Source organism: Aotus nancymaae, unplaced genomic scaffold, assembly GCF_030222135.1.
Source record: "Aotus nancymaae isolate 86718 unplaced genomic scaffold, 86718_ANA_hifiasm-v0.15.2.pri h1tg000081l, whole genome shotgun sequence".
Taxonomy (NCBI): Eukaryota; Metazoa; Chordata; class Mammalia; order Primates; family Aotidae; genus Aotus; species Aotus nancymaae.
Window position 1 is genome coordinate 2,471,888 of NW_026988496.1, and position 23,218 is coordinate 2,495,105.

Consider the following 23,218-nt stretch of genomic DNA (forward strand, 5'->3'; position numbering starts at 1 on the left):
GGGGAAGCTACTGAACAAACAAATGTAGCTGCAGAATGATAGGTACACTATGTTACTGTTTATATAAAGTTTCAAAGCGGCCAGGCACAGTGGCTCATGCCTGTAATCCCAGCACTTTGGGAGCCAGGGTGGGTGGATCAGAGGTCAGGAGTTCAAGACCAGCCTGGCCATGATGGTGAAACCCGGTCTCTACTGAAAATACAAAAATTAGCTGGGTGTGGTGGCGGGTGCCTGTAATCCCAGCTACTCGGGAGGCTGAGGCAGGAGAATTGCTTGAAGCCCATAGGCGGAGGTTGCAGTGAGCCCACATCGTGCCACTGCACTCCAGCCTGGGCGACAGCATGAGACTTCATTTCAAAAAAGAAAACAAAACAAAAGAAAAAGGTTTGAAAGCAGATAGGATGATATCAAAGTTCATCATACACACTTAAATATGGAGTACAAGAATGGAGCCATTGAGAGAATACTAAACACCAAATTCAGGATAGTGGTTATCTGTGGACGGAGGAGAGCAGGAGGAGAAGTAACTAGGGAGGGAGGAAGGTAAACTGGATCAGGGAAGGGCACGCAGGAGGCTTTCGTTTGTTTCTGTCATTCTTATTAAAGCTTGGTAATTTTTACAGAATATTCCTGACATAATTCTCTATGCCTGAAATATTTTATCATGAAAGAGAGAAACAATAATACTTAGGGTCAGAACACGTGGACTTGACTAGGACTTGCACAAACCCCTTGAGTTCTCCGGGTCTCAGTTATTACACCTGTCAAGAATAGGACCGCTCTAGTAGTTCTATAAATTCTATTTAGACCTCAAACTAACCCTCTCACATGTTGTTATCTCCACTTTACAGGTACGAAAAGGGAGCTGAGTGCTGTCAAGCAATGGCTCAGGATTTCAATCCAAGCCCGTGTAACTCCAAACTCCAGGGTCATAGGTGCACAACTTAACTCACAGGACAGTCGTGAGGAGTTGATGTCTAAGGTATTCCTTTGGAGGCCAGACACTGTGGTTTGCGCCTGTGATCCCAGCACTCTGGGAGGCCGAGGCGGGCGGATCACTTGAGGCCAGTAGTTTTGAGACCAGCCTGGCCCACATGGTCAAACACTGTGTCTACTAAAAATACAAAAGTGAGACGGGCGTGGTGTCACGTGCCTGTAATCCCAGGTACTCGGGAGGCTGAGGCAGGAGGACCATTTGAGCCCATGAGGCTGAGGTTGCAGTGAGCCGAGATCGTACCACTGCCCTCCAGTGTGGGTGACACAGTGAGAGTGTGGCTCAGAATATAAAGAAAAAAAGATTTCTAGTGTGTTATAGGGTGATGAACCCCTGTGATGAAGAGCCAAAATCTGCCTTGAAAGAATCCTGGGGAGCTTAAATATATATGCATACGCCCTTCCACTGGACAATGATTCTGTTGGTCTGAGGTGGAGTCTGGATATCTGGATTTCTAAATCAACAAAGTTAATAAGTCAGTCTTCAAATATAGGAAACACTGTTCTAAATAGTAGTGCTGTACTATATGAGGAAGTCCTGGTTCTTCCTATATATCCGACCCCAGCTCCACTGAGATACCTCTTCTAGAGCCTCAGTGCTATTGTTAGGTGGCAACATCCCTTGACAGCAGAGCTGGAGGTAGAATTAATGGAGCTGTCTCTATGCTTCCTGGGAAATCCCGTTCTACGCTCCTGTTTGCTGATCCCTACCCAATCCCATTGGCCACCAGAGAAAGAAAATGGTAGCTTGGTTACATCCATAAAGGCACATTGGCTCACTCGGCTGAATGCTGAGGTCCAAGACTATCCCTATGGTGAACAGGTCAAAAACAACTCATCTAAGAGAAACGGAAACCATGGTACAGAGTCCCATCCAGGTTCCGGGGGCGTAAGACGCAGAAACCCTCCCTCTGTAAATTGGTTCTCAATTGAGACACATGGATTGGTTCTGCCGGGGCACCAACATGAGATGATTACATTGTGAAAATATAGGTGTAGTGTGGAGGAAGCACAAACAGTAGGAGCCTTATGTTAAAGGACCAGTCATTTATTGACGGTGTAGGTGAAAAACAACAACAAACTGGAGATTGAATTGCATCTGCCTTCGAAGTATGTCAGCTGCTGTAGAACTGTATTCTCTATAGATGTCTTTTACCCATCTGAGAAGGTAAGGTAGAACTCCCAGGCGCCGCAAGAAGCTTCTGCCCAGTAGCTGTGAGATGCAGTCAGTAAAATATGATAGCACTGTCAGGGGTTCCGTTTTTACCCCGAGGCTAGGAATTGGAAGAGAGTAAGCGGCCATGTATCATAAAACGAGGTGGGGGAGAACTGGTGTGGCAAGCCCAGATGCAAGAAACCCAGGAAATGAGGCAGAGAAAGCCTAAGCTGTCACTGGGAACAGTAGTTTCTGTTGCCTGACTCCTCGAAGGACTCCACTTGGATTTCAACTGCTGAAGCGTGTGGTAAGGAAGCTAATACAGTGAGGTGACTGGAGTCAAATCTCAACACCCAGGGTCAGCTTCTAGGAGATGTAGAAGAGGAATTCTGATCTTACAATCCCCCTCACCTAAAGGCAAACCAAGGAACTACTTTGGGCTAAAGTTAGTCCAAACCTTAACTACCACCCAGGAAACCCTTAAGTACCACCCAGGCATCACCTCAACAAAGGAAACTTACCTTCCCTACGCGTATACTCCCTACCCCAGCAAACGTAGGAAAAAGGATACGCCTCTCTTTAGGTGGAGGTGAAGTACTTGCGGAAGGAAGGGCAGAAGCCACACACCGGAACAGCTGTGAGTGTGCGTGTGAAAGGTGACCAAAAAAGAAAGGAAGAAAACAAGGTCAGGTTCAGAGGCTGGGATAATTCAGGGCCTTTGGGCTACATGATGGGAGACGAACCTTGCCCTCCACCCCACAAAGGACAAGCCAAAGGTATCCCAAAGAGTAAACAGTGGTGGTAGCTACACACAGAGTGTAATTAAAGTATCATACAAAGAAACAACGATTACCTTGTCCACGTTGTAACTGGTTTTGGCACTGGTCTCAATAAACATCACATTGAGGTTTCTGGATTTTTCTTCACCCTCTTCTGCAGTGACTTGTCTGCACAAATTAGAAGTGATGAAAAGGACCAGAGTTAGTGGACAGGGATACAGTCTTCTGAGGTGTAATGATGCTTACTTATGGCAAGGAACCCTAGAAGCCTTAAACCTATGATCCTTCTGATTACAGCGTGGGGACTCTCTCCTCTACCCCCCACATATCCTCGTGCCCTAATGGGACGTGTCCTCGTCCTTCCCCTCCTGCACGGCTGCTGGGGGGGCACAGGGAGCCAGGGTAACTCCTCCCCAAGTAAACAGAGCACGGTCGACCCTCCCCATAGAGACTGAATTTTAGGTATGCCAGAAGAAGTTGTAGTTATACTGTACCTTTTATCATTCAAATCAATCTTGTTACCCACCAACATGATGACAACATCGTCACCTCTTTCTGCTCGAACATGTTCTACCCACTTATCTGTCTCCTTAAAAGAATTGATGTCTGCAAGGGAACATGTGGCAGAGTGTTGAAACATTTAGTAGAGATTTGGAGGGAACCATTCCTCTCTGCTAATTGTATCGGTCTCCCTGTCACTTCCTTTATAATCCTCTCTTCAAATAAAACATTGCACAACACCCACTTGTGACGTCATAGACAACCACAGCAATAGTTGAACCACAAATGTAGATAGGAATCAGGCTGTGAAAGCACTCCTGGCCAGCTGTGTCCCATAGCTGCAGCTGAACCTGCATAAAACAAATGTTTAGGAAGAAGGTGGGGAAATGTAGAAAAGAAACTAGCCTTTGTAAAAAGATCAAACCTAGTAAAGGCAGAATATAAAAAGTCAGGGAGACTGGGTCCCTGAGAAGTGGCTGCTGTGGCCTGAAACCAAGTGGCCTATAGTCCTAGGACAGGTGCAACCAATTTTAATATACTGATTTGATTCAGGAAGACCCCATAGCACAGCAGATTTAAGGATTCAAGGTCTCTTGGACTTTACGGATGGTACAATTGGAGATTAGATGAAGGCAGACAGAAGAAGAAACCTCACAGGGCTTGGTAATTTGAAGAGGCTTCCGTTTTTTTTTTTGATGGTGCTACCCTACTGTGAGGAATAGGCTGAAGGGGCTGCTGTAGGGTTAGGGGTATGAGAGTAAACACTCACTATTCCGTCCTCCAAGTACATGGTCTTAGACAAGAAGTCAATTCCAACAGTTGCCTGCAAAAGAAAGTCAGGTACTCTCCAGCATTCCCTCTATTCCCAACATGAGGCAGTCTGAGAATCCAAAGTGGAGAAGGACCGTTTAGGAAAATGTCCTGGCTCCACTTCCCAACCGTACAATACATAACCTTGAGGAGGAGAACCTCCAGGTGAGTCCGCCAAGAAGACGGGCTAAAATGTACCATAGGGCTCGGCGGCGGGCTTACCTGGAAGGTGCCGCCGAAGCTGTCGTACATGAAGCGGGTGATGATGGATGTCTTCCCTACTGTGAGGTGGATAAGCAGGCCAATCGTCGCCTTGGGTGCCCTTTCTCCCCTCAAAGTTTCTATGAGCCCTCCCTCCTCCTCCCACTCCAACGTTTCCCAACGAGGAGGAACTCGATTCCCCGGAGAAAGCCCCACCCCATTTAATACCATTCACACCTTCCTGTCCCCAAAGCCCAACCCAGACCCGCACCGCTCGGCTCTCCCAGGAATACGAGTTTAGCTTTGCACAGAGTCTGGTATTGCGGTCCTTTGGCAGCCCTGAGGCCAAGGTCTCCGGCCTCCATCCAGGCCTCGCGGTGACCGAAGGCAGACATCCCGTCAGGTAGGTGGCAGCCAAAATGGCCTCCGGCGCGCAGCCTGTGCCGCCTGACGTCACTCGGCGCTCTACCGACGTCGGCTCACGGCCATTGGCTTGGCACGGACGCCTGGGCGTGGCCACGCCCCCTCGGCCCCCCCCTCCTGGCAGCTCGCGCTGCTCCTCGTGTTCAGAGCGATCCTATGACCGTTCCAGTGGGGTCATGGGGTGGAGACAGGGATGGCCACTGACGGTGTCAGAGAGAAATGGGGGTCAGCGTAGGGAAAACACGGGCTAAGTGTAATGTAATCACAGTGAAGGGGAGGGGGAAGGGAAGGCCATTCTCAGTAGTTCCATCACCCTCCAGTTGGAGGAAATAGGCAAGAGATCACCACGCACATCTGAACAAGCCGATTTATTAGAGTGTTACAGTGGGGGCTCCCACAGAGACGGGCACCAGAGCAAGGTGCTCAGCTCTCCTCGTCTCCCTCCGCCTCCACAGCCTTCTGGCTCTCCTCCTCGCCTTTCCGCGTGAACTCCTCGATGACTATGTCCTCAGAGCTTGCAGAAGCAGCAAAAGAGAACAGAGGATTAGGAACCCCTTTCTGGGTGTCCTCCGTGTCCACTGTTTTTTCCTTATCCCAGAAAAGTGATGCCCTCCCTGCTTCCCAGCTGGGCTCCTTGGCCCCGTCTTGATGCCCCCCCATCCTCCATCACCCACTCTGGCTTGTTTCCTTTCGTTCCCTCCCAAATTTCCCAGCACAAGAGTTCCCCAGGAGCACTGGAAGGGAAATAAGGATGAGGAGTGGGAAGTGGGAAGGTATCAAAGAATGAAAGACGAAAGGGGCAGGAAGGTGGGGTATGCAGAAAGGGAACAGAGGGCATATGAAAAGCACCGAACTGTGACACGAAGCTAAGCCGTATGTTTACACTGGACCTGTATTTAAAGCACCCTGGAAAAGCATTTTCACATTTCCATCGTCATAGCGTGGAGAGTGGCAATGGGAAGAGGGGAATGGGGCTTCCCAGTCTCCTATTCCATTTACCTAGCGGCCTCTGCAGCAAGCATGGAGGGGGAAGGAAAAAAAAAGATGGAGCTGATGCTGATTAGGGGTTCTTCGGTTCCCTGAAGAAGTATGTTTACCCTTTTCCCTCCCTTTCCAAGCCTTCCTCCCCAGCACACAGGACACACACACTTCCCCCGAAAACCTAGACACCCAGCCTGCCTATTGCTGTTCCATCCACAGCCAAACTGCTCGTCTCCAATTCATGAGATCAGAACGCCTTGGACCTCAGCCCTCAGGAAAACCCTTCCTGTGAGTTCCTCCTGATCACTCACCATGAGATGGCTTCGGGTGGATCAGGACCAAGGGTAGCTCCACACCAACATCACTGCAAGGATCCCAATGTGGAGTGACATCTCATCTCTCTACAAGCCCAACCCCTGAACCTCCCTCCCTTAGGTTTCCAGTCTTTGGATGCCCTCAGACCCTCCCTTGTCCTCCTCTTCTTGCCCATGTCCCCCCACCCCACAGTCTCTTACCTGGCCGTCAGGTCTCCTAGGATGCTGTGGGTAGAATGACACCCAAAATTACTAGCAGCAAATAGAGAAGGGGCAACATAGTTTTAATAGGGAATGAGGGATCATAAGCCCTAATGAGCCAGCCACAGAATGGGTTTCTGGAAGGGAAAGTGACTTGTTCGCTGAGCTCACAGGTTTGGGAACCTGGTCTGTGAGAAGGGGTGAGGAATGGTGTGATTGGGTCCATCTAACTGGGAGAAAAAGAGAGGCGAAAAGCCCTTGACTCCTTAGCCCCTGCCCAGACAGACCCAGAACCCTCACTTACCCGCCACAGGACACCATCAGGTTGACTCTGACTTTGTAGGACACCAGGATCCCCAGCCACTCTTTGTCCATTCCCGGTCTAATACTGGAGTTTGTAGTATTCGTTTGGGGGTGTGTAGGGGCATTAGGAGAATTCGTTCAGTCCCCAGTTTCTTCTCACGCATTCCCATCACCACACCCTATAACATTTAGTCTTCTCCCAGAAGATCTCCCAGGCTCTAAGCTCTCCTACCCATCAGACCACAATTCTCTCCCCAACATTCAGTTTTACCACGTCACCCTCTGCTCAGGAGCCTACCTTTTGAATAGAACAACTACTCTGCCTGACTTTCAAGACCCTAACAATCTTGCCCTATCTAGCCTCTCTAACCTTTTCTGCCCTAACTGCTGAATGCAACCTAAGCAGACCCATCTTCTCTCCGTGATCAGAACATGCCATGTGGATTCCCATCTTCTAGCCTTTGCCCATGCTGTGTTCCCAGTATAGAATGCTCCTGTGTTTTGTCTGTTGGTAACCAGATCCTTCACATGTTTTAAGATCTAGCTCATTCTACCTGCTCCAGGGAGCTTGGGAAAAATCTCGTCATTGCTCTGTGCTGCTGATCTCTTACATATAAAATAACGCTGCTTGGATGATTTCTAAGGAGATTCCCAGCGATAGCAGTCTATAGCTGCTTGATTGATAAGCCGTGGGGAGAGATGGAGGCATTACACTTATAAGATGCTGGCAGGTGATTTTTGCTGGGAGACACACCTAAGGCTATGGCCTCCGAGGGACGGGACCAAGTGAATGACTTCCTAGGATTCTATTAATTTCTGTTGCATCCTTTTCCTTCGTTGTCCTCCTTTTTCTCCATTTCTCATCTCCTAGGCTTCTACCGCATTTTCGTCTTTTCTAGAGAGTGGATTCTCTAGAGATCACAATATTCAGAGCCGGAGGACATGTGATAAAATCCTGTCTGCCTCTACCTCTTATCAGCCATGCCACCTTAAACCAGTTCCTTCTTCTGTCTGAGCCTCAGGGTCCTTAAGTGTAAAAGGGAGTAAGAACAGGCTACTTTGGTGGGATTCTATCCAGGCTACGTTGGTGGGATTCTCACAAAGATGACATAGTACATATGTTAGGACCTCGGTGCACTGTGAAATCTTATACAACGTAAGGATTGTCTTCCTCTCCGTGTTTTCCTTTCTTTCCGCCTCTGACCTAAGCCTGCCGTTGGTCCCATGGGCATTACTGAGCTTGCTGCTGGCCCGCGGGCCTGGAGGGGTCTGTGAACACTGCCCTAGAGACAGTTTAAAAACAGGTAGGCTTCACCGAAGATGAAACCTCAGAGCTGTATATGCAGCGTGTGGAATGATCGAGGGGTAGGAAATGGAGGCTGAGAGTTACATTTGAGCTTACATCGTGCTACAGGCCAGGTTGGTATCCTCATGCTTGAGTTTCCCATCCAGTGCCAGGCCCCGTTTCTGGCAGCTGGCAGCCAGGATTGGGGTTACTGCAAAGCTCCTGGAGAAGTTGGAATTAGCAGGTATAGTCTCCCTTTGAAAGACGAACAAGTGAAGGATTTAGACTGGGTTTGCCTATGAAGTACACTTTTACTCCCAAGAGTATCTTGTACAAGATTGTATGAGAACCTACTGGAGTATCCCAGAGAGGTAACATGTTTAACTGTGAAGACTGGGAGAAATGCATTCTGGTGGGAAATCCTTACGCTTCTGCCCTCGCTCAGCATTGTGATGGGACTCCTGGGGGTAAGTTTTGTCCCCTCCATCCCGTTGTCTTGGGAATCCCTCCCATTCTCTACTATAGCCTTCATCTTGAACTTCCCCATTCTTTGGAACTTCCCCTCCCTTTTGTTCTTCCCACCTTCTCACCCGCCTACCGGACCTCTTCCCAACACCCGACCCTTTAGCTCTTTGACCCCAGCCCCAGTGCCAGCTCACGTGAATTCCTGAATGAACACAGTCTTGGAGTACTTGTCTAGTGAATACAGGACCACATCAGTGACCTGGTCGACTGAACAAGCCGGGAAAAGCACGTGATTATAATCAACCAGTCATTTTTGAGACCCCAGCTTACTGTCCTCAGAGGTGACCTTATACACAGGTACACTATACGTCACGCAGTAAGACGCGGTCAGTGACAAAACGAGATGTGCATTTTGACAAGTGTGTGATAGAGGGAAAGCCTACATGAATGCAGACAGGTAAGTGAGGCACAATTGTGGAAAAAGACCTGTGGCTTTGGGACCAGGTGCGGAGGGATGGGAAGAGAAACTCACCGGAAATCCTGATTTTTTTGATGACCTTGTTGGTGGAGTTGTTGATAGAAACATTGACAGAGATGGGTTCTCCGTGGTAGTGAACCTAAAGCAGGAGGAGGGACCCATGTCCAGGCTGGAGGAAGAATGCACAGATGGAGACCTATAAACCCTGTTTCCTTAGCACTCTTGCCACCCTGGCTCCCATCTCTGCCTGCCCAAGTAGGATATCAGTGAAGAATGGGCATCAGAGGGGGCGCTGGGGTAGGAGGCCGGAAGTGCGGGTCACAAACCTCCCTGTCCATCCAGGCCTGGAGTTGTAGGGGCTGAGCTGACAGAAGGAAGCGGCGGACGGTCTGGGCTGAGGGGCCAGGTCCTGCCTCCGGTGGCGCAAACTGTACTTTCCGGACAACCAGTCGCACATAGTCTCTGAGCAGAGACCAACGCATCAGCTAAAGCATCCTCCTGCGGGGAGACCCGCAGACCTCTCCCATGCCACCCCCACAGCCCAACCCTTGCTTAAGAATGGGAATAGAGGAAGGCCCCCCCGTCAGAGAACTCCTCTAGACCCTTAATGTAAGTATGTAGACCAAAGGTTGGTAAGCTACGGCCCACTGGCCAAATCTGGCCTGTCGCCTGTTTTCCTATGGTCCACGAACTGATAATGGTTATATTACATTTATAAATGGTTGAAATAAATCAAGGAGCAATAGTATTTTACGACATGTGGATATTACACGAAATTCAAATTTCAGTGTCCATAAACAAAGTTCTGTCGGACACACAGCCACACTCATTCTTTTCTGTACTACCTACGGCTGCGTTTGCACTGCAACAGCAGAGTTGGGTAGTTGCAACAGAGACTACACGGCCCACACAACCCAAATAGTTATTTTTTGGACCGTACACAAAAGTTTGCTGACCCTTGCCCTAGAGCAAAGAGGAGAAGTCTGAGGGGCCTCAGAAACGGGCGTCACTGGTGGCGACGATGCTGTGGAGGTTGAAACTTGGGCCATTTCTGTCACCAGAGCAGGATCTGTTTCCTGGGACAGGCTGGATGCAAGGACTTTGGGGGAGAACCAGAGAATACCTCTTGGAGACTGTCTCCTCCGGGTTTTCAGCACAGAAACTCTTCACCTCAAAGTCAATCCCACAGGGCTGTAAAGGGACAGGGGCAAAGAGAGCTCATTTCCAGTGCTGTCCTCCCTTCCCCATGGGCCTATAAGAAAATGCCTGACCTCCTTCCTTAGCTGTCCATTTCTCTCCAGTCTTGACTGTTTGTCCCACTGTTCCTCTACCTGGAACTACCATCTATCCCTCTTTCTTAGAACCCAGTCCTCCATCCGCACCTTGCCTGCATCTTCAGGACCTGGCTGCAGTGTCACAGAACAGGGCAGGTTGGTCACCATCTAGGGGACAAAAAAGAGGTCAGGAAAGGAGTAGAAAAGAATTCAAACCGATACAAGAAAACTAGGGACCCCTCTCCCTTGTTGCCCTTCTTGAGCTCTCTCTCTTAATCTTCCCTGGAAACCTTGCCTGCCCAGGGCTTGGGGTCAGTACCTGCAGGGTAAAGGGGTAGGCATTGGCCCCTAGCTTGTGCAGCAGTCGCTCCTGTAGGACCGTGAGGGCCCCCTGAGGGCTGGTGGATTCAGCTGGGACCACTTGCAGGGTCTGCACATACAGATCTTTCCGGAATGTCAGACCAATCACATCCAAGTCATCACGGCCATAGCGAAAGGCACATGTCAACATGACAAACACTGCAGGCGAAGGAGGAAGAGAGTGGCCTGTCAGGCCTGAGTGGGAAGGGGAATCTTAACTGGGTGAAGAAGACGCAGAGAGGTGATGTCACATGATCGAAAGACCGTGGCGGCAAAAAAAAACCCGCTATTAACACATTTGACTGCAGTAAGATTTATATTCAGTGTCTTTATAAACAAGTAAAATAGGAAAGACTGGGAGAAAAATCTTTGCAACACATATAGTACACAGGAGGTTAACATCCAAAATATGTAAGCACATCACACATCAACAAGAATGATGGACCAGTGTCATAGCGTACAAAGAAGGTGAAGGCATGCTCAATGACACAGGAAAACATGTTTAGTCTCATTAGTAATCAGATAAATGCAAATTAAATGCACAACCAGGTAAGATTTCACACCCATCAGATTGTCGAAAAGTTCTACGTCTGACAACACTACGTGTTGATGAAGATGTGGAACAGAAGAGTTGTTACATACTGCTCGTGGGAGTATTAATGCAACTAATTTGAAAATCTATTTGGGATTATCCAGTAGAATTAAACCTGCTCGTAGTGTATGACCTAATAATTTGACTTTAAAGGAGCTTTTGTTCATGTTTACAAAGAGATACCTATGACGATGGCCACTGCATCAATGTTTGTCAGAACATAAACCTGGAGATAATCTAAATATCTATCAGCAGGAGAATGAGTAAAACATTTGTGGCATATTTACAACATGGGCTACTAAACCAAAGTTAAAACACATGAACTGGAACTTGATGGAATGCTACGGCTTGTATGTGTCCTCTCTGTAATTCAGGAGATGGTATCACGATGGCCATCAAGAAATGATTAGATCATGGGCCTTCTTTGTTCATGAATCCCTTCATGAACTGGATGAAGGCCCTTAGATAGGACACCGTTTGCCCTTCCACCTTCTGCCACGTGAGGTCACAATGCTCCCCCGCTCCGGAGGATGCAGCAATAATGCACCATCTTGGAAGCAGAGAGCAGCCCTCATCACACAACTGCACCTGCTGGGGCCTTGATGTTGGACTTCCTACCTTTCAGAATCGTGAGAAAATAAATTTCTGTTCTTTTAAATTACCTAGTCTCACGTATTTTGCTGTAGCATCAGAAACAGACTAAGACCCGTGTCAACATGCTTAAATCTCAAAAACTATTGAACCAGGCCCGGTGTGGTAGCTGACGACTGTAATCCCAGCACTTTGGGATGCCTAGGCAGCAGATCGCTTGAGGACTGGAGATCAAGACGAGCCTGACCAACATGGCGAAAACCTGTCTCCACTAAAACACAAAAATTAGCCAGGCATGGTGGTGTGCACCTGTAATTCCAGCTACTTGGGAGGCTGAGGCAGGATAATTGCTTGAACCTGGGAGGCAGAGGTTGCAGTAGCTGAGATTGCACCATTGCACTCCAGCCTGGGTGACAGAGCAAGACTGTCTGGAAAAGAAAAGGGGGAAGCTACTGAACAAACAAATGTAGCTGCAGAATGATAGGTACACTATGTTACTGTTTATATAAAGTTTCAAAGCGGCCAGGCACAGTGGCTCATGCCTGTAATCCCAGCACTTTGGGAGCCAGGGTGGGTGGATCAGAGGTCAGGAGTTCAAGACCAGCCTGGCCATGATGGTGAAACCCGGTCTCTACTGAAAATACAAAAATTAGCTGGGTGTGGTGGCGGGTGCCTGTAATCCCAGCTACTCGGGAGGCTGAGGCAGGAGAATTGCTTGAAGCCCATAGGCGGAGGTTGCAGTGAGCCCACATCGTGCCACTGCACTCCAGCCTGGGCGACAGCATGAGACTTCATTTCAAAAAAGAAAACAAAACAAAAGAAAAAGGTTTGAAAGCAGATAGGATGATATCAAAGTTCATCATACACACTTAAATATGGAGTACAAGAATGGAGCCATTGAGAGAATACTAAACACCAAATTCAGGATAGTGGTTATCTGTGGACGGAGGAGAGCAGGAGGAGAAGTAACTAGGGAGGGAGGAAGGTAAACTGGATCAGGGAAGGGCACGCAGGAGGCTTTCGTTTGTTTCTGTCATTCTTATTAAAGCTTGGTAATTTTTACAGAATATTCCTGACATAATTCTCTATGCCTGAAATATTTTATCATGAAAGAGAGAAACAATAATACTTAGGGTCAGAACACGTGGACTTGACTAGGACTTGCACAAACCCCTTGAGTTCTCCGGGTCTCAGTTATTACACCTGTCAAGAATAGGACCGCTCTAGTAGTTCTATAAATTCTATTTAGACCTCAAACTAACCCTCTCACATGTTGTTATCTCCACTTTACAGGTACGAAAAGGGAGCTGAGTGCTGTCAAGCAATGGCTCAGGATTTCAATCCAAGCCCGTGTAACTCCAAACTCCAGGGTCATAGGTGCACAACTTAACTCACAGGACAGTCGTGAGGAGTTGATGTCTAAGGTATTCCTTTGGAGGCCAGACACTGTGGTTTGCGCCTGTGATCCCAGCACTCTGGGAGGCCGAGGCGGGCGGATCACTTGAGGCCAGTAGTTTTGAGACCAGCCTGGCCCACATGGTCAAACACTGTGTCTACTAAAAATACAAAAGTGAGACGGGCGTGGTGTCACGTGCCTGTAATCCCAGGTACTCGGGAGGCTGAGGCAGGAGGACCATTTGAGCCCATGAGGCTGAGGTTGCAGTGAGCCGAGATCGTACCACTGCCCTCCAGTGTGGGTGACACAGTGAGAGTGTGGCTCAGAATATAAAGAAAAAAAGATTTCTAGTGTGTTATAGGGTGATGAACCCCTGTGATGAAGAGCCAAAATCTGCCTTGAAAGAATCCTGGGGAGCTTAAATATATATGCATACGCCCTTCCACTGGACAATGATTCTGTTGGTCTGAGGTGGAGTCTGGATATCTGGATTTCTAAATCAACAAAGTTAATAAGTCAGTCTTCAAATATAGGAAACACTGTTCTAAATAGTAGTGCTGTACTATATGAGGAAGTCCTGGTTCTTCCTATATATCCGACCCCAGCTCCACTGAGATACCTCTTCTAGAGCCTCAGTGCTATTGTTAGGTGGCAACATCCCTTGACAGCAGAGCTGGAGGTAGAATTAATGGAGCTGTCTCTATGCTTCCTGGGAAATCCCGTTCTACGCTCCTGTTTGCTGATCCCTACCCAATCCCATTGGCCACCAGAGAAAGAAAATGGTAGCTTGGTTACATCCATAAAGGCACATTGGCTCACTCGGCTGAATGCTGAGGTCCAAGACTATCCCTATGGTGAACAGGTCAAAAACAACTCATCTAAGAGAAACGGAAACCATGGTACAGAGTCCCATCCAGGTTCCGGGGGCGTAAGACGCAGAAACCCTCCCTCTGTAAATTGGTTCTCAATTGAGACACATGGATTGGTTCTGCCGGGGCACCAACATGAGATGATTACATTGTGAAAATATAGGTGTAGTGTGGAGGAAGCACAAACAGTAGGAGCCTTATGTTAAAGGACCAGTCATTTATTGACGGTGTAGGTGAAAAACAACAACAAACTGGAGATTGAATTGCATCTGCCTTCGAAGTATGTCAGCTGCTGTAGAACTGTATTCTCTATAGATGTCTTTTACCCATCTGAGAAGGTAAGGTAGAACTCCCAGGCGCCGCAAGAAGCTTCTGCCCAGTAGCTGTGAGATGCAGTCAGTAAAATATGATAGCACTGTCAGGGGTTCCGTTTTTACCCCGAGGCTAGGAATTGGAAGAGAGTAAGCGGCCATGTATCATAAAACGAGGTGGGGGAGAACTGGTGTGGCAAGCCCAGATGCAAGAAACCCAGGAAATGAGGCAGAGAAAGCCTAAGCTGTCACTGGGAACAGTAGTTTCTGTTGCCTGACTCCTCGAAGGACTCCACTTGGATTTCAACTGCTGAAGCGTGTGGTAAGGAAGCTAATACAGTGAGGTGACTGGAGTCAAATCTCAACACCCAGGGTCAGCTTCTAGGAGATGTAGAAGAGGAATTCTGATCTTACAATCCCCCTCACCTAAAGGCAAACCAAGGAACTACTTTGGGCTAAAGTTAGTCCAAACCTTAACTACCACCCAGGAAACCCTTAAGTACCACCCAGGCATCACCTCAACAAAGGAAACTTACCTTCCCTACGCGTATACTCCCTACCCCAGCAAACGTAGGAAAAAGGATACGCCTCTCTTTAGGTGGAGGTGAAGTACTTGCGGAAGGAAGGGCAGAAGCCACACACCGGAACAGCTGTGAGTGTGCGTGTGAAAGGTGACCAAAAAAGAAAGGAAGAAAACAAGGTCAGGTTCAGAGGCTGGGATAATTCAGGGCCTTTGGGCTACATGATGGGAGACGAACCTTGCCCTCCACCCCACAAAGGACAAGCCAAAGGTATCCCAAAGAGTAAACAGTGGTGGTAGCTACACACAGAGTGTAATTAAAGTATCATACAAAGAAACAACGATTACCTTGTCCACGTTGTAACTGGTTTTGGCACTGGTCTCAATAAACATCACATTGAGGTTTCTGGATTTTTCTTCACCCTCTTCTGCAGTGACTTGTCTGCACAAATTAGAAGTGATGAAAAGGACCAGAGTTAGTGGACAGGGATACAGTCTTCTGAGGTGTAATGATGCTTACTTATGGCAAGGAACCCTAGAAGCCTTAAACCTATGATCCTTCTGATTACAGCGTGGGGACTCTCTCCTCTACCCCCCACATATCCTCGTGCCCTAATGGGACGTGTCCTCGTCCTTCCCCTCCTGCACGGCTGCTGGGGGGGCACAGGGAGCCAGGGTAACTCCTCCCCAAGTAAACAGAGCACGGTCGACCCTCCCCATAGAGACTGAATTTTAGGTATGCCAGAAGAAGTTGTAGTTATACTGTACCTTTTATCATTCAAATCAATCTTGTTACCCACCAACATGATGACAACATCGTCACCTCTTTCTGCTCGAACATGTTCTACCCACTTATCTGTCTCCTTAAAAGAATTGATGTCTGCAAGGGAACATGTGGCAGAGTGTTGAAACATTTAGTAGAGATTTGGAGGGAACCATTCCTCTCTGCTAATTGTATCGGTCTCCCTGTCACTTCCTTTATAATCCTCTCTTCAAATAAAACATTGCACAACACCCACTTGTGACGTCATAGACAACCACTGCAATAGTTGAACCACAAATGTAGCTAGGAATCAGGCTGTGAAAGCACTCCTGGCCAGCTGTGTCCCATAGCTGCAGCTGAACCTGCATAAAACAAATGTTTAGGAAGAAGGTGGGGAAATGTAGAAAAGAAACTAGCCTTTGTAAAAAGATCAAACCTAGTAAAGGCAGAATATAAAAAGTCAGGGAGACTGGGTCCCTGAGAAGTGGCTGCTGTGGCCTGAAACCAAGTGGCCTATAGTCCTAGGACAGGTGCAACCAATTTTAATATACTGATTTGATTCAGGAAGACCCCATAGCACAGCAGATTTAAGGATTCAAGGTCTCTTGGACTTTACGGATGGTACAATTGGAGATTAGATGAAGGCAGACAGAAGAAGAAACCTCACAGGGCTTGGTAATTTGAAGAGGCTTCCGTTTTTTTTTTTGATGGTGCTACCCTACTGTGAGGAATAGGCTGAAGGGGCTGCTGTAGGGTTAGGGGTATGAGAGTAAACACTCACTATTCCGTCCTCCAAGTACATGGTCTTAGACAAGAAGTCAATTCCAACAGTTGCCTGCAAAAGAAAGTCAGGTACTCTCCAGCATTCCCTCTATTCCCAACATGAGGCAGTCTGAGAATCCGAAGTGGAGAAGGACCGTTTAGGAAAATGTCCTGGCTCCACTTCCCAACCGTACAATACATAACCTTGAGGAGGAGAACCTCCAGGTGAGTCCGCCAAGAAGACGGGCTAAAATGTACCATAGGGCTCGGCGGCGGGCTTACCTGGAAGGTGCCGCCGAAGCTGTCGTACATGAAGCGGGTGATGATGGATGTCTTCCCTACTGTGAGGTGGATAAGCAGGCCAATCGTCGCCTTGGGTGCCCTTTCTCCCCTCAAAGTTTCTATGAGCCCTCCCTCCTCCTCCCACTCCAACGTTTCCCAACGAGGAGGAACTCGATTCCCCGGAGAAAGCCCCACCCCATTTAATACCATTCACACCTTCCTGTCCCCAAAGCCCAACCCAGACCCGCACCGCTCGGCTCTCCCAGGAATACGAGTTTAGCTTTGCAGAGAGTCTGGTATTGCGGTCCTTTGGCAGCCCTGAGGCCAAGGTCTCCGGCCTCCATCCAGGCCTCGCGGTGACCGAAGGCAGACATCCCGTCAGGTAGGTGGCAGCCAAAATGGCCTCCGGCGCGCAGCCTGTGCCGCCTGACGTCACTCGGCGCTCTACCGACGTCGGCTCACGGCCATTGGCTTGGCACGGACGCCTGGGCGTGGCCACGCCCCCTCGGCCCCCCACTCCTGGCAGCTCGCGCTGCTCCTCGTGTTCAGAGCGATCCTATGACCGTTCCAGTGGGGTCATGGGGTGGAGACAGGGATGGCCACTGACGGTGTCAGAGAGAAATGGGGGTCAGCGTAGGGAAAACACGGGCTAAGTGTAATGTAATCACAGTGAAGGGGAGGGGGAAGGGAAGGCCATTCTCAGTAGTTCCATCACCCTCCAGTTGGAGGAAATAGGCAAGAGATCACCACGCACATCTGAACAAGCCGATTTATTAGAGTGTTACAGTGGGGGCTCCCACAGAGACGGGCACCAGAGCAAGGTGCTCAGCTCTCCTCGTCTCCCTCCGCCTCCACAGCCTTCTGGCTCTCCTCCTCGCCTTTCCGCGTGAACTCCTCGATGACTATGTCCTCAGAGCTTGCAGAAGCAGCAAAAGAGAACAGAGGATTAGGAACCCCTTTCTGGGTGTCCTCCGTGTCCACTGTTTTTTCCTTATCCCAGAAAAGTGATGCCCTCCCTGCTTCCCAGCTGGGCTCCTTGGCCCCGTCTTGATGCCCCCCCATCCTCCATCACCCACTCTGGCTTGTTTCCTTTCGTTCCCTCCCAAATTTCCCAGCACAAGAGTTCCCCAGGAGCACTGGAAGGGAAATAAGGATGAGGAGTGGGAAGTGGGAAGGTATCAAAGAATGAAAGACGAAAGGGGCAGGAAGGTGGGGTATGCAGAAAGGGAACAGAGGGCATATGAAAAGCACCGAACTGTGACACGAAGCTAAGCCGTATGTTTACACTGGACCTGTATTTAAAGCACCCTGGAAAAGCATTTTCACATTTCCATCGTCATAGCGTGGAGAGTGGCAATGGGAAGAGGGGAATGGGGCTTCCCAGTCTCCTATTCCATTTACCTAGCGGCCTCTGCAGCAAGCATGGAGGGGGAAGGAAAAAAAAAGATGGAGCTGATGCTGATTAGGGGTTCTTCGGTTCCCTGAAGAAGTATGTTTACCCTTTTCCCTCCCTTTCCAAGCCTTCCTCCCCAGCACACAGGACACACACACTTCCCCCGAAAACCTAGACACCCAGCCTGCCTATTGCTGTTCCATCCACAGCCAAACTGCTCGTCTCCAATTCATGAGATCAGAACGCCTTGGACCTCAGCCCTCAGGAAAACCCTTCCTGTGAGTTCCTCCTGATCACTCACCATGAGATGGCTTCGGGTGGATCAGGACCAAGGGTAGCTCCACACCAACATCACTGCAAGGATCCCAATGTGGAGTGACATCTCATCTCTCTACAAGCCCAACCCCTGAACCTCCCTCCCTTAGGTTTCCAGTCTTTGGATGCCCTCAGACCCTCCCTTGTCCTCCTCTTCTTGCCCATGTCCCCCCACCCCACAGTCTCTTACCTGGCCGTCAGGTCTCCTAGGATGCTGTGGGTAGAATGACACCCAAAATTACTAGCAGCAAATAGAGAAGGGGCAACATAGTTTTAATAGGGAATGAGGGATCATAAGCCCTAATGAGCCAGCCACAGAATGGGTTTCTGGAAGGGAAAGTGACTTGTTCGCTGAGCTCACAGGTTTGGGAACCTGGTCTGTGAGAAGGGGTGAGGAATGGTGTGATTGGGTCCATCTAACTGGGAGAAAAAGAGAGGCGAAAAGCCCTTGACTCCTTAGCCCCTGCCCAGACAGACCCAGAACCCTCACTTACCCGCCACAGGACACCATCAGGTTGACTCTGACTTTGTAGGACACCAGGATCCCCAGCCACTCTTTGTCCATTCCCGGTCTAATACTGGAGTTTGTAGTATTCGTTTGGGGGTGTGTAGGGGCATTAGGAGAATTCGTTCAGTCCCCAGTTTCTTCTCACGCATTCCCATCACCACACCCTATAACATTTAGTCTTCTCCCAGAAGATCTCCCAGGCTCTAAGCTCTCCTACCCATCAGACCACAATTCTCTCCCCAACATTCAGTTTTACCACGTCACCCTCTGCTCAGGAGCCTACCTTTTGAATAGAACAACTACTCTGCCTGACTTTCAAGACCCTAACAATCTTGCCCTATCTAGCCTCTCTAACCTTTTCTGCCCTAACTGCTGAATGCAACCTAAGCAGACCCATCTTCTCTCCGTGATCAGAACATGCCATGTGGATTCCCATCTTCTAGCCTTTGCCCATGCTGTGTTCCCAGTATAGAATGCTCCTGTGTTTTGTCTGTTGGTAACCAGATCCTTCACATGTTTTAAGATCTAGCTCATTCTACCTGCTCCAGGGAGCTTGGGAAAAATCTCGTCATTGCTCTGTGCTGCTGATCTCTTACATATAAAATAACGCTGCTTGGATGATTTCTAAGGAGATTCCCAGCGATAGCAGTCTATAGCTGCTTGATTGATAAGCCGTGGGGAGAGATGGAGGCATTACACTTATAAGATGCTGGCAGGTGATTTTTGCTGGGAGACACACCTAAGGCTATGGCCTCCGAGGGACGGGACCAAGTGAATGACTTCCTAGGATTCTATTAATTTCTGTTGCATCCTTTTCCTTCGTTGTCCTCCTTTTTCTCCATTTCTCATCTCCTAGGCTTCTACCGCATTTTCGTCTTTTCTAGAGAGTGGATTCTCTAGAGATCACAATATTCAGAGCCGGAGGACATGTGATAAAATCCTGTCTGCCTCTACCTCTTATCAGCCATGCCACCTTAAACCAGTTCCTTCTTCTGTCTGAGCCTCAGGGTCCTTAAGTGTAAAAGGGAGTAAGAACAGGCTACTTTGGTGGGATTCTATCCAGGCTACGTTGGTGGGATTCTCACAAAGATGACATAGTACATATGTTAGGACCTCGGTGCACTGTGAAATCTTATACAACGTAAGGATTGTCTTCCTCTCCGTGTTTTCCTTTCTTTCCGCCTCTGACCTAAGCCTGCCGTTGGTCCCATGGGCATTACTGAGCTTGCTGCTGGCCCGCGGGCCTGGAGGGGTCTGTGAACACTGCCCTAGAGACAGTTTAAAAACAGGTAGGCTTCACCGAAGATGAAACCTCAGAGCTGTATATGCAGCGTGTGGAATGATCGAGGGGTAGGAAATGGAGGCTGAGAGTTACATTTGAGCTTACATCGTGCTACAGGCCAGGTTGGTATCCTCATGCTTGAGTTTCCCATCCAGTGCCAGGCCCCGTTTCTGGCAGCTGGCAGCCAGGATTGGGGTTACTGCAAAGCTCCTGGAGAAGTTGGAATTAGCAGGTATAGTCTCCCTTTGAAAGACGAACAAGTGAAGGATTTAGACTGGGTTTGCCTATGAAGTACACTTTTACTCCCAAGAGTATCTTGTACAAGATTGTATGAGAACCTACTGGAGTATCCCAGAGAGGTAACATGTTTAACTGTGAAGACTGGGAGAAATGCATTCTGGTGGGAAATCCTTACGCTTCTGCCCTCGCTCAGCATTGTGATGGGACTCCTGGGGGTAAGTTTTGTCCCCTCCATCCCGTTGTCTTGGGAATCCCTCCCATTCTCTACTATAGCCTTCATCTTGAACTTCCCCATTCTTTGGAACTTCCCCTCCCTTTTGTTCTTCCCACCTTCTCACCCGCCTACCGGACCTCTTCCCAACACCCGACCCTTTAGCTCTTTGACCCCAGCCCCAGTGCCAGCTCACGTGAATTCCTGAATGAACACAGTCTTGGAGTACTTGTCTAGTGAATACAGGACCACATCAGTGACCTGGTCGACTGAACAAGCCGGGAAAAGCACGTGATTATAATCAACCAGTCATTTTTGAGACCCCAGCTTACTGTCCTCAGAGGTGACCTTATACACAGGTACACTATACGTCACGCAGTAAGACGCGGTCAGTGACAAAACGAGATGTGCATTTTGACAAGTGTGTGATAGAGGGAAAGCCTACATGAATGCAGACAGGTAAGTGAGGCACAATTGTGGAAAAAGACCTGTGGCTTTGGGACCAGGTGCGGAGGGATGGGAAGAGAAACTCACCGGAAATCCTGATTTTTTTGATGACCTTGTTGGTGGAGTTGTTGATAGAAACATTGACAGAGATGGGTTCTCCGTGGTAGTGAACCTAAAGCAGGAGGAGGGACCCATGTCCAGGCTGGAGGAAGAATGCACAGATGGAGACCTATAAACCCTGTTTCCTTAGCACTCTTGCCACCCTGGCTCCCATCTCTGCCTGCCCAAGTAGGATATCAGTGAAGAATGGGCATCAGAGGGGGCGCTGGGGTAGGAGGCCGGAAGTGCGGGTCACAAACCTCCCTGTCCATCCAGGCCTGGAGTTGTAGGGGCTGAGCTGACAGAAGGAAGCGGCGGACGGTCTGGGCTGAGGGGCCAGGTCCTGCCTCCGGTGGCGCAAACTGTACTTTCCGGACAACCAGTCGCACATAGTCTCTGAGCAGAGACCAACGCATCAGCTAAAGCATCCTCCTGCGGGGAGACCCGCAGACCTCTCCCATGCCACCCCCACAGCCCAACCCTTGCTTAAGAATGGGAATAGAGGAAGGCCCCCCCGTCAGAGAACTCCTCTAGACCCTTAATGTAAGTATGTAGACCAAAGGTTGGTAAGCTACGGCCCACTGGCCAAATCTGGCCTGTCGCCTGTTTTCCTATGGTCCACGAACTGATAATGGTTATATTACATTTATAAATGGTTGAAATAAATCAAGGAGCAATAGTATTTTACGACATGTGGATATTACACGAAATTCAAATTTCAGTGTCCATAAACAAAGTTCTGTCGGACACACAGCCACACTCATTCTTTTCTGTACTACCTACGGCTGCGTTTGCACTGCAACAGCAGAGTTGGGTAGTTGCAACAGAGACTACACGGCCCACACAACCCAAATAGTTATTTTTTGGACCATACACAAAAGTTTGCTGACCCTTGCCCTAGAGCAAAGAGGAGAAGTCTGAGGGGCCTCAGAAACAGGCGTCACTGGTGGCGACGATGCTGTGGAGGTTGAAACTTGGGCCATTTCTGTCACCAGAGCAGGATCTGTTTCCTGGGACAGGCTGGATGCAAGGACTTTGGGGGAGAACCAGAGAATACCTCTTGGAGACTGTCTCCTCCGGGTTTTCAGCACAGAAACTCTTCACCTCAAAGTCAATCCCACAGGGCTGTAAAGGGACAGGGGCAAAGAGAGCTCATTTCCAGTGCTGTCCTCCCTTCCCCATGGGCCTATAAGAAAATGCCTGACCTCCTTCCTTAGCTGTCCATTTCTCTCCAGTCTTGACTGTTTGTCCCACTGTTCCTCTACCTGGAACTACCATCTATCCCTCTTTCTTAGAACCCAGTCCTCCATCCGCACCTTGCCTGCATCTTCAGGACCTGGCTGCAGTGTCACAGAACAGGGCAGGTTGGTCACCATCTAGGGGACAAAAAAGAGGTCAGGAAAGGAGTAGAAAAGAATTCAAACCGATACAAGAAAACTAGGGACCCCTCTCCCTTGTTGCCCTTCTTGAGCTCTCTCTCTTAATCTTCCCTGGAAACCTTGCCTGCCCAGGGCTTGGGGTCAGTACCTGCAGGGTAAAGGGGTAGGCATTGGCCCCTAGCTTGTGCAGCAGTCGCTCCTGTAGGACCGTGAGGGCCCCCTGAGGGCTGGTGGATTCAGCTGGGACCACTTGCAGGGTCTGCACATACAGATCTTTCCGGAATGTCAGACCAATCACATCCAAGTCATCACGGCCATAGCGAAAGGCACATGTCAACATGACAAACACTGCAGGCGAAGGAGGAAGAGAGTGGCCTGTCAGGCCTGAGTGGGAAGGGGAATCTTAACTGGGTGAAGAAGACGCAGAGAGGTGATGTCACATGATCGAAAGACCGTGGCGGCAAAAAAAAACCCGCTATTAACACATTTGACTGCAGTAAGATTTATATTCAGTGTCTTTATAAACAAGTAAAATAGGAAAGACTGGGAGAAAAATCTTTGCAACACATATAGTACACAGGAGGTTAACATCCAAAATATGTAAGCACATCACACATCAACAAGAATGATGGACCAGTGTCATAGCGTACAAAGAAGGTGAAGGCATGCTCAATGACACAGGAAAACATGTTTAGTCTCATTAGTAATCAGATAAATGCAAATTAAATGCACAA

At 48.9% G+C, this 23,218-nt stretch overlaps 4 protein-coding genes across 6 annotated transcripts; all 4 read right to left on the reverse strand.

The window, feature by feature from the left end:
* Window positions 1-2,275: 2,275 nt before the first annotated feature.
* Window positions 2,276-4,835, reverse strand: LOC135271534 (ras-related protein Rab-41-like). Of its 2 annotated transcripts, none has more exons than XM_064368935.1 (8): window positions 4,712-4,835; window positions 4,462-4,517; window positions 4,199-4,252; window positions 3,674-3,779; window positions 3,423-3,534; window positions 3,003-3,096; window positions 2,721-2,784; window positions 2,276-2,444 (listed from the first exon to the last, which is right to left on the reverse strand). In XM_064368935.1, the coding sequence occupies exons 1-8, from the start codon at window positions 4,833-4,835 to the stop codon at window positions 2,383-2,385; spliced, it is 672 nt and encodes a 223-aa protein (XP_064225005.1). In that variant the 3' UTR covers window positions 2,276-2,382. The 2 variants fall into 2 exon arrangements, with proteins under 2 accessions (XP_064225005.1, XP_064225004.1); XM_064368934.1 differs by having other exon boundaries at window positions 4,462-4,520.
* Window positions 4,836-6,147: 1,312 nt separating this feature from the next.
* Window positions 6,148-11,024, reverse strand: LOC135271549 (arrestin-C-like). Its single transcript, XM_064368977.1, has 11 exons — window positions 10,970-11,024; window positions 10,484-10,683; window positions 10,273-10,332; window positions 10,014-10,081; window positions 9,217-9,352; window positions 8,945-9,029; window positions 8,607-8,679; window positions 8,065-8,202; window positions 6,664-6,747; window positions 6,360-6,383; window positions 6,148-6,208 (listed from the first exon to the last, which is right to left on the reverse strand). Exons 1-11 carry the CDS (start codon window positions 11,022-11,024, stop codon window positions 6,148-6,150), a joined length of 984 nt encoding a protein of 327 aa, XP_064225047.1.
* A 3,400-nt stretch (window positions 11,025-14,424) lies between these two features.
* LOC135271530 (ras-related protein Rab-41-like) lies at window positions 14,425-16,984 on the reverse strand. 2 transcript variants are annotated; one of them, XM_064368926.1, is made up of 8 exons: window positions 16,861-16,984; window positions 16,611-16,666; window positions 16,348-16,401; window positions 15,823-15,928; window positions 15,572-15,683; window positions 15,152-15,245; window positions 14,870-14,933; window positions 14,425-14,593 (listed from the first exon to the last, which is right to left on the reverse strand). In XM_064368926.1, exons 1-8 carry the CDS (start codon window positions 16,982-16,984, stop codon window positions 14,532-14,534), a joined length of 672 nt encoding a protein of 223 aa, XP_064224996.1. In that variant the 3' UTR covers window positions 14,425-14,531. The 2 variants fall into 2 exon arrangements, with proteins under 2 accessions (XP_064224996.1, XP_064224995.1); XM_064368925.1 differs by having other exon boundaries at window positions 16,611-16,669.
* Window positions 16,985-18,296: 1,312 nt separating this feature from the next.
* On the reverse strand, window positions 18,297-23,173 carry LOC135271550 (arrestin-C-like). Its single transcript, XM_064368978.1, has 11 exons — window positions 23,119-23,173; window positions 22,633-22,832; window positions 22,422-22,481; window positions 22,163-22,230; window positions 21,366-21,501; window positions 21,094-21,178; window positions 20,756-20,828; window positions 20,214-20,351; window positions 18,813-18,896; window positions 18,509-18,532; window positions 18,297-18,357 (listed from the first exon to the last, which is right to left on the reverse strand). The coding sequence occupies exons 1-11, from the start codon at window positions 23,171-23,173 to the stop codon at window positions 18,297-18,299; spliced, it is 984 nt and encodes a 327-aa protein (XP_064225048.1).
* Between the last annotated feature and the right edge of the window lie 45 nt (window positions 23,174-23,218).

Excerpts from the sequence above, each read along its gene's own strand:
- LOC135271550 (XM_064368978.1), bottom strand. The coding sequence starts at position 23,173 with ATGTTTTCCTGTGTCATTGAGCATGCCTTCACCTTCTTTGTACGCTAT. Across the intron at positions 22,833-23,118 it reads CTTTGTACGCTATGACACTG|TGTTTGTCATGTTGACATGT; the intron begins GTCCATCATTCT and ends CTTCGCCTGCAG. Across the intron at positions 22,482-22,632 it reads CCTACCCCTTTACCCTGCAG|ATGGTGACCAACCTGCCCTG; the intron begins GTACTGACCCCA and ends TTTGTCCCCTAG.
- LOC135271530 (XM_064368925.1), bottom strand. The coding sequence starts at position 16,984 with ATGTCTGCCTTCGGTCACCGCGAGGCCTGGATGGAGGCCGGAGACCTT. Across the intron at positions 15,684-15,822 it reads GGTTGTCTATGACGTCACAA|ACATCAATTCTTTTAAGGAG; the intron begins GTGGGTGTTGTG and ends GTTCCCTTGCAG. Across the intron at positions 14,594-14,869 it reads ACCTCCACCTAAAGAGAGGC|CAGTTGAAATCCAAGTGGAG; the intron begins GTATCCTTTTTC and ends CACACGCTTCAG.
- LOC135271549 (XM_064368977.1), bottom strand. The coding sequence starts at position 11,024 with ATGTTTTCCTGTGTCATTGAGCATGCCTTCACCTTCTTTGTACGCTAT. Across the intron at positions 9,030-9,216 it reads AGGCCTGGATGGACAGGGAG|GTTCACTACCACGGAGAACC; the intron begins GTTTGTGACCCG and ends CTCCTGCTTTAG. Across the intron at positions 8,680-8,944 it reads CAAAAAAATCAGGATTTCCG|TCGACCAGGTCACTGATGTG; the intron begins GTGAGTTTCTCT and ends CGGCTTGTTCAG.
- LOC135271534 (XM_064368934.1), bottom strand. The coding sequence starts at position 4,835 with ATGTCTGCCTTCGGTCACCGCGAGGCCTGGATGGAGGCCGGAGACCTT. Across the intron at positions 3,097-3,422 it reads ATTGATTTGAATGATAAAAG|ACAAGTCACTGCAGAAGAGG; the intron begins GTACAGTATAAC and ends TAATTTGTGCAG. Across the intron at positions 2,445-2,720 it reads ACCTCCACCTAAAGAGAGGC|CAGTTGAAATCCAAGTGGAG; the intron begins GTATCCTTTTTC and ends CACACGCTTCAG.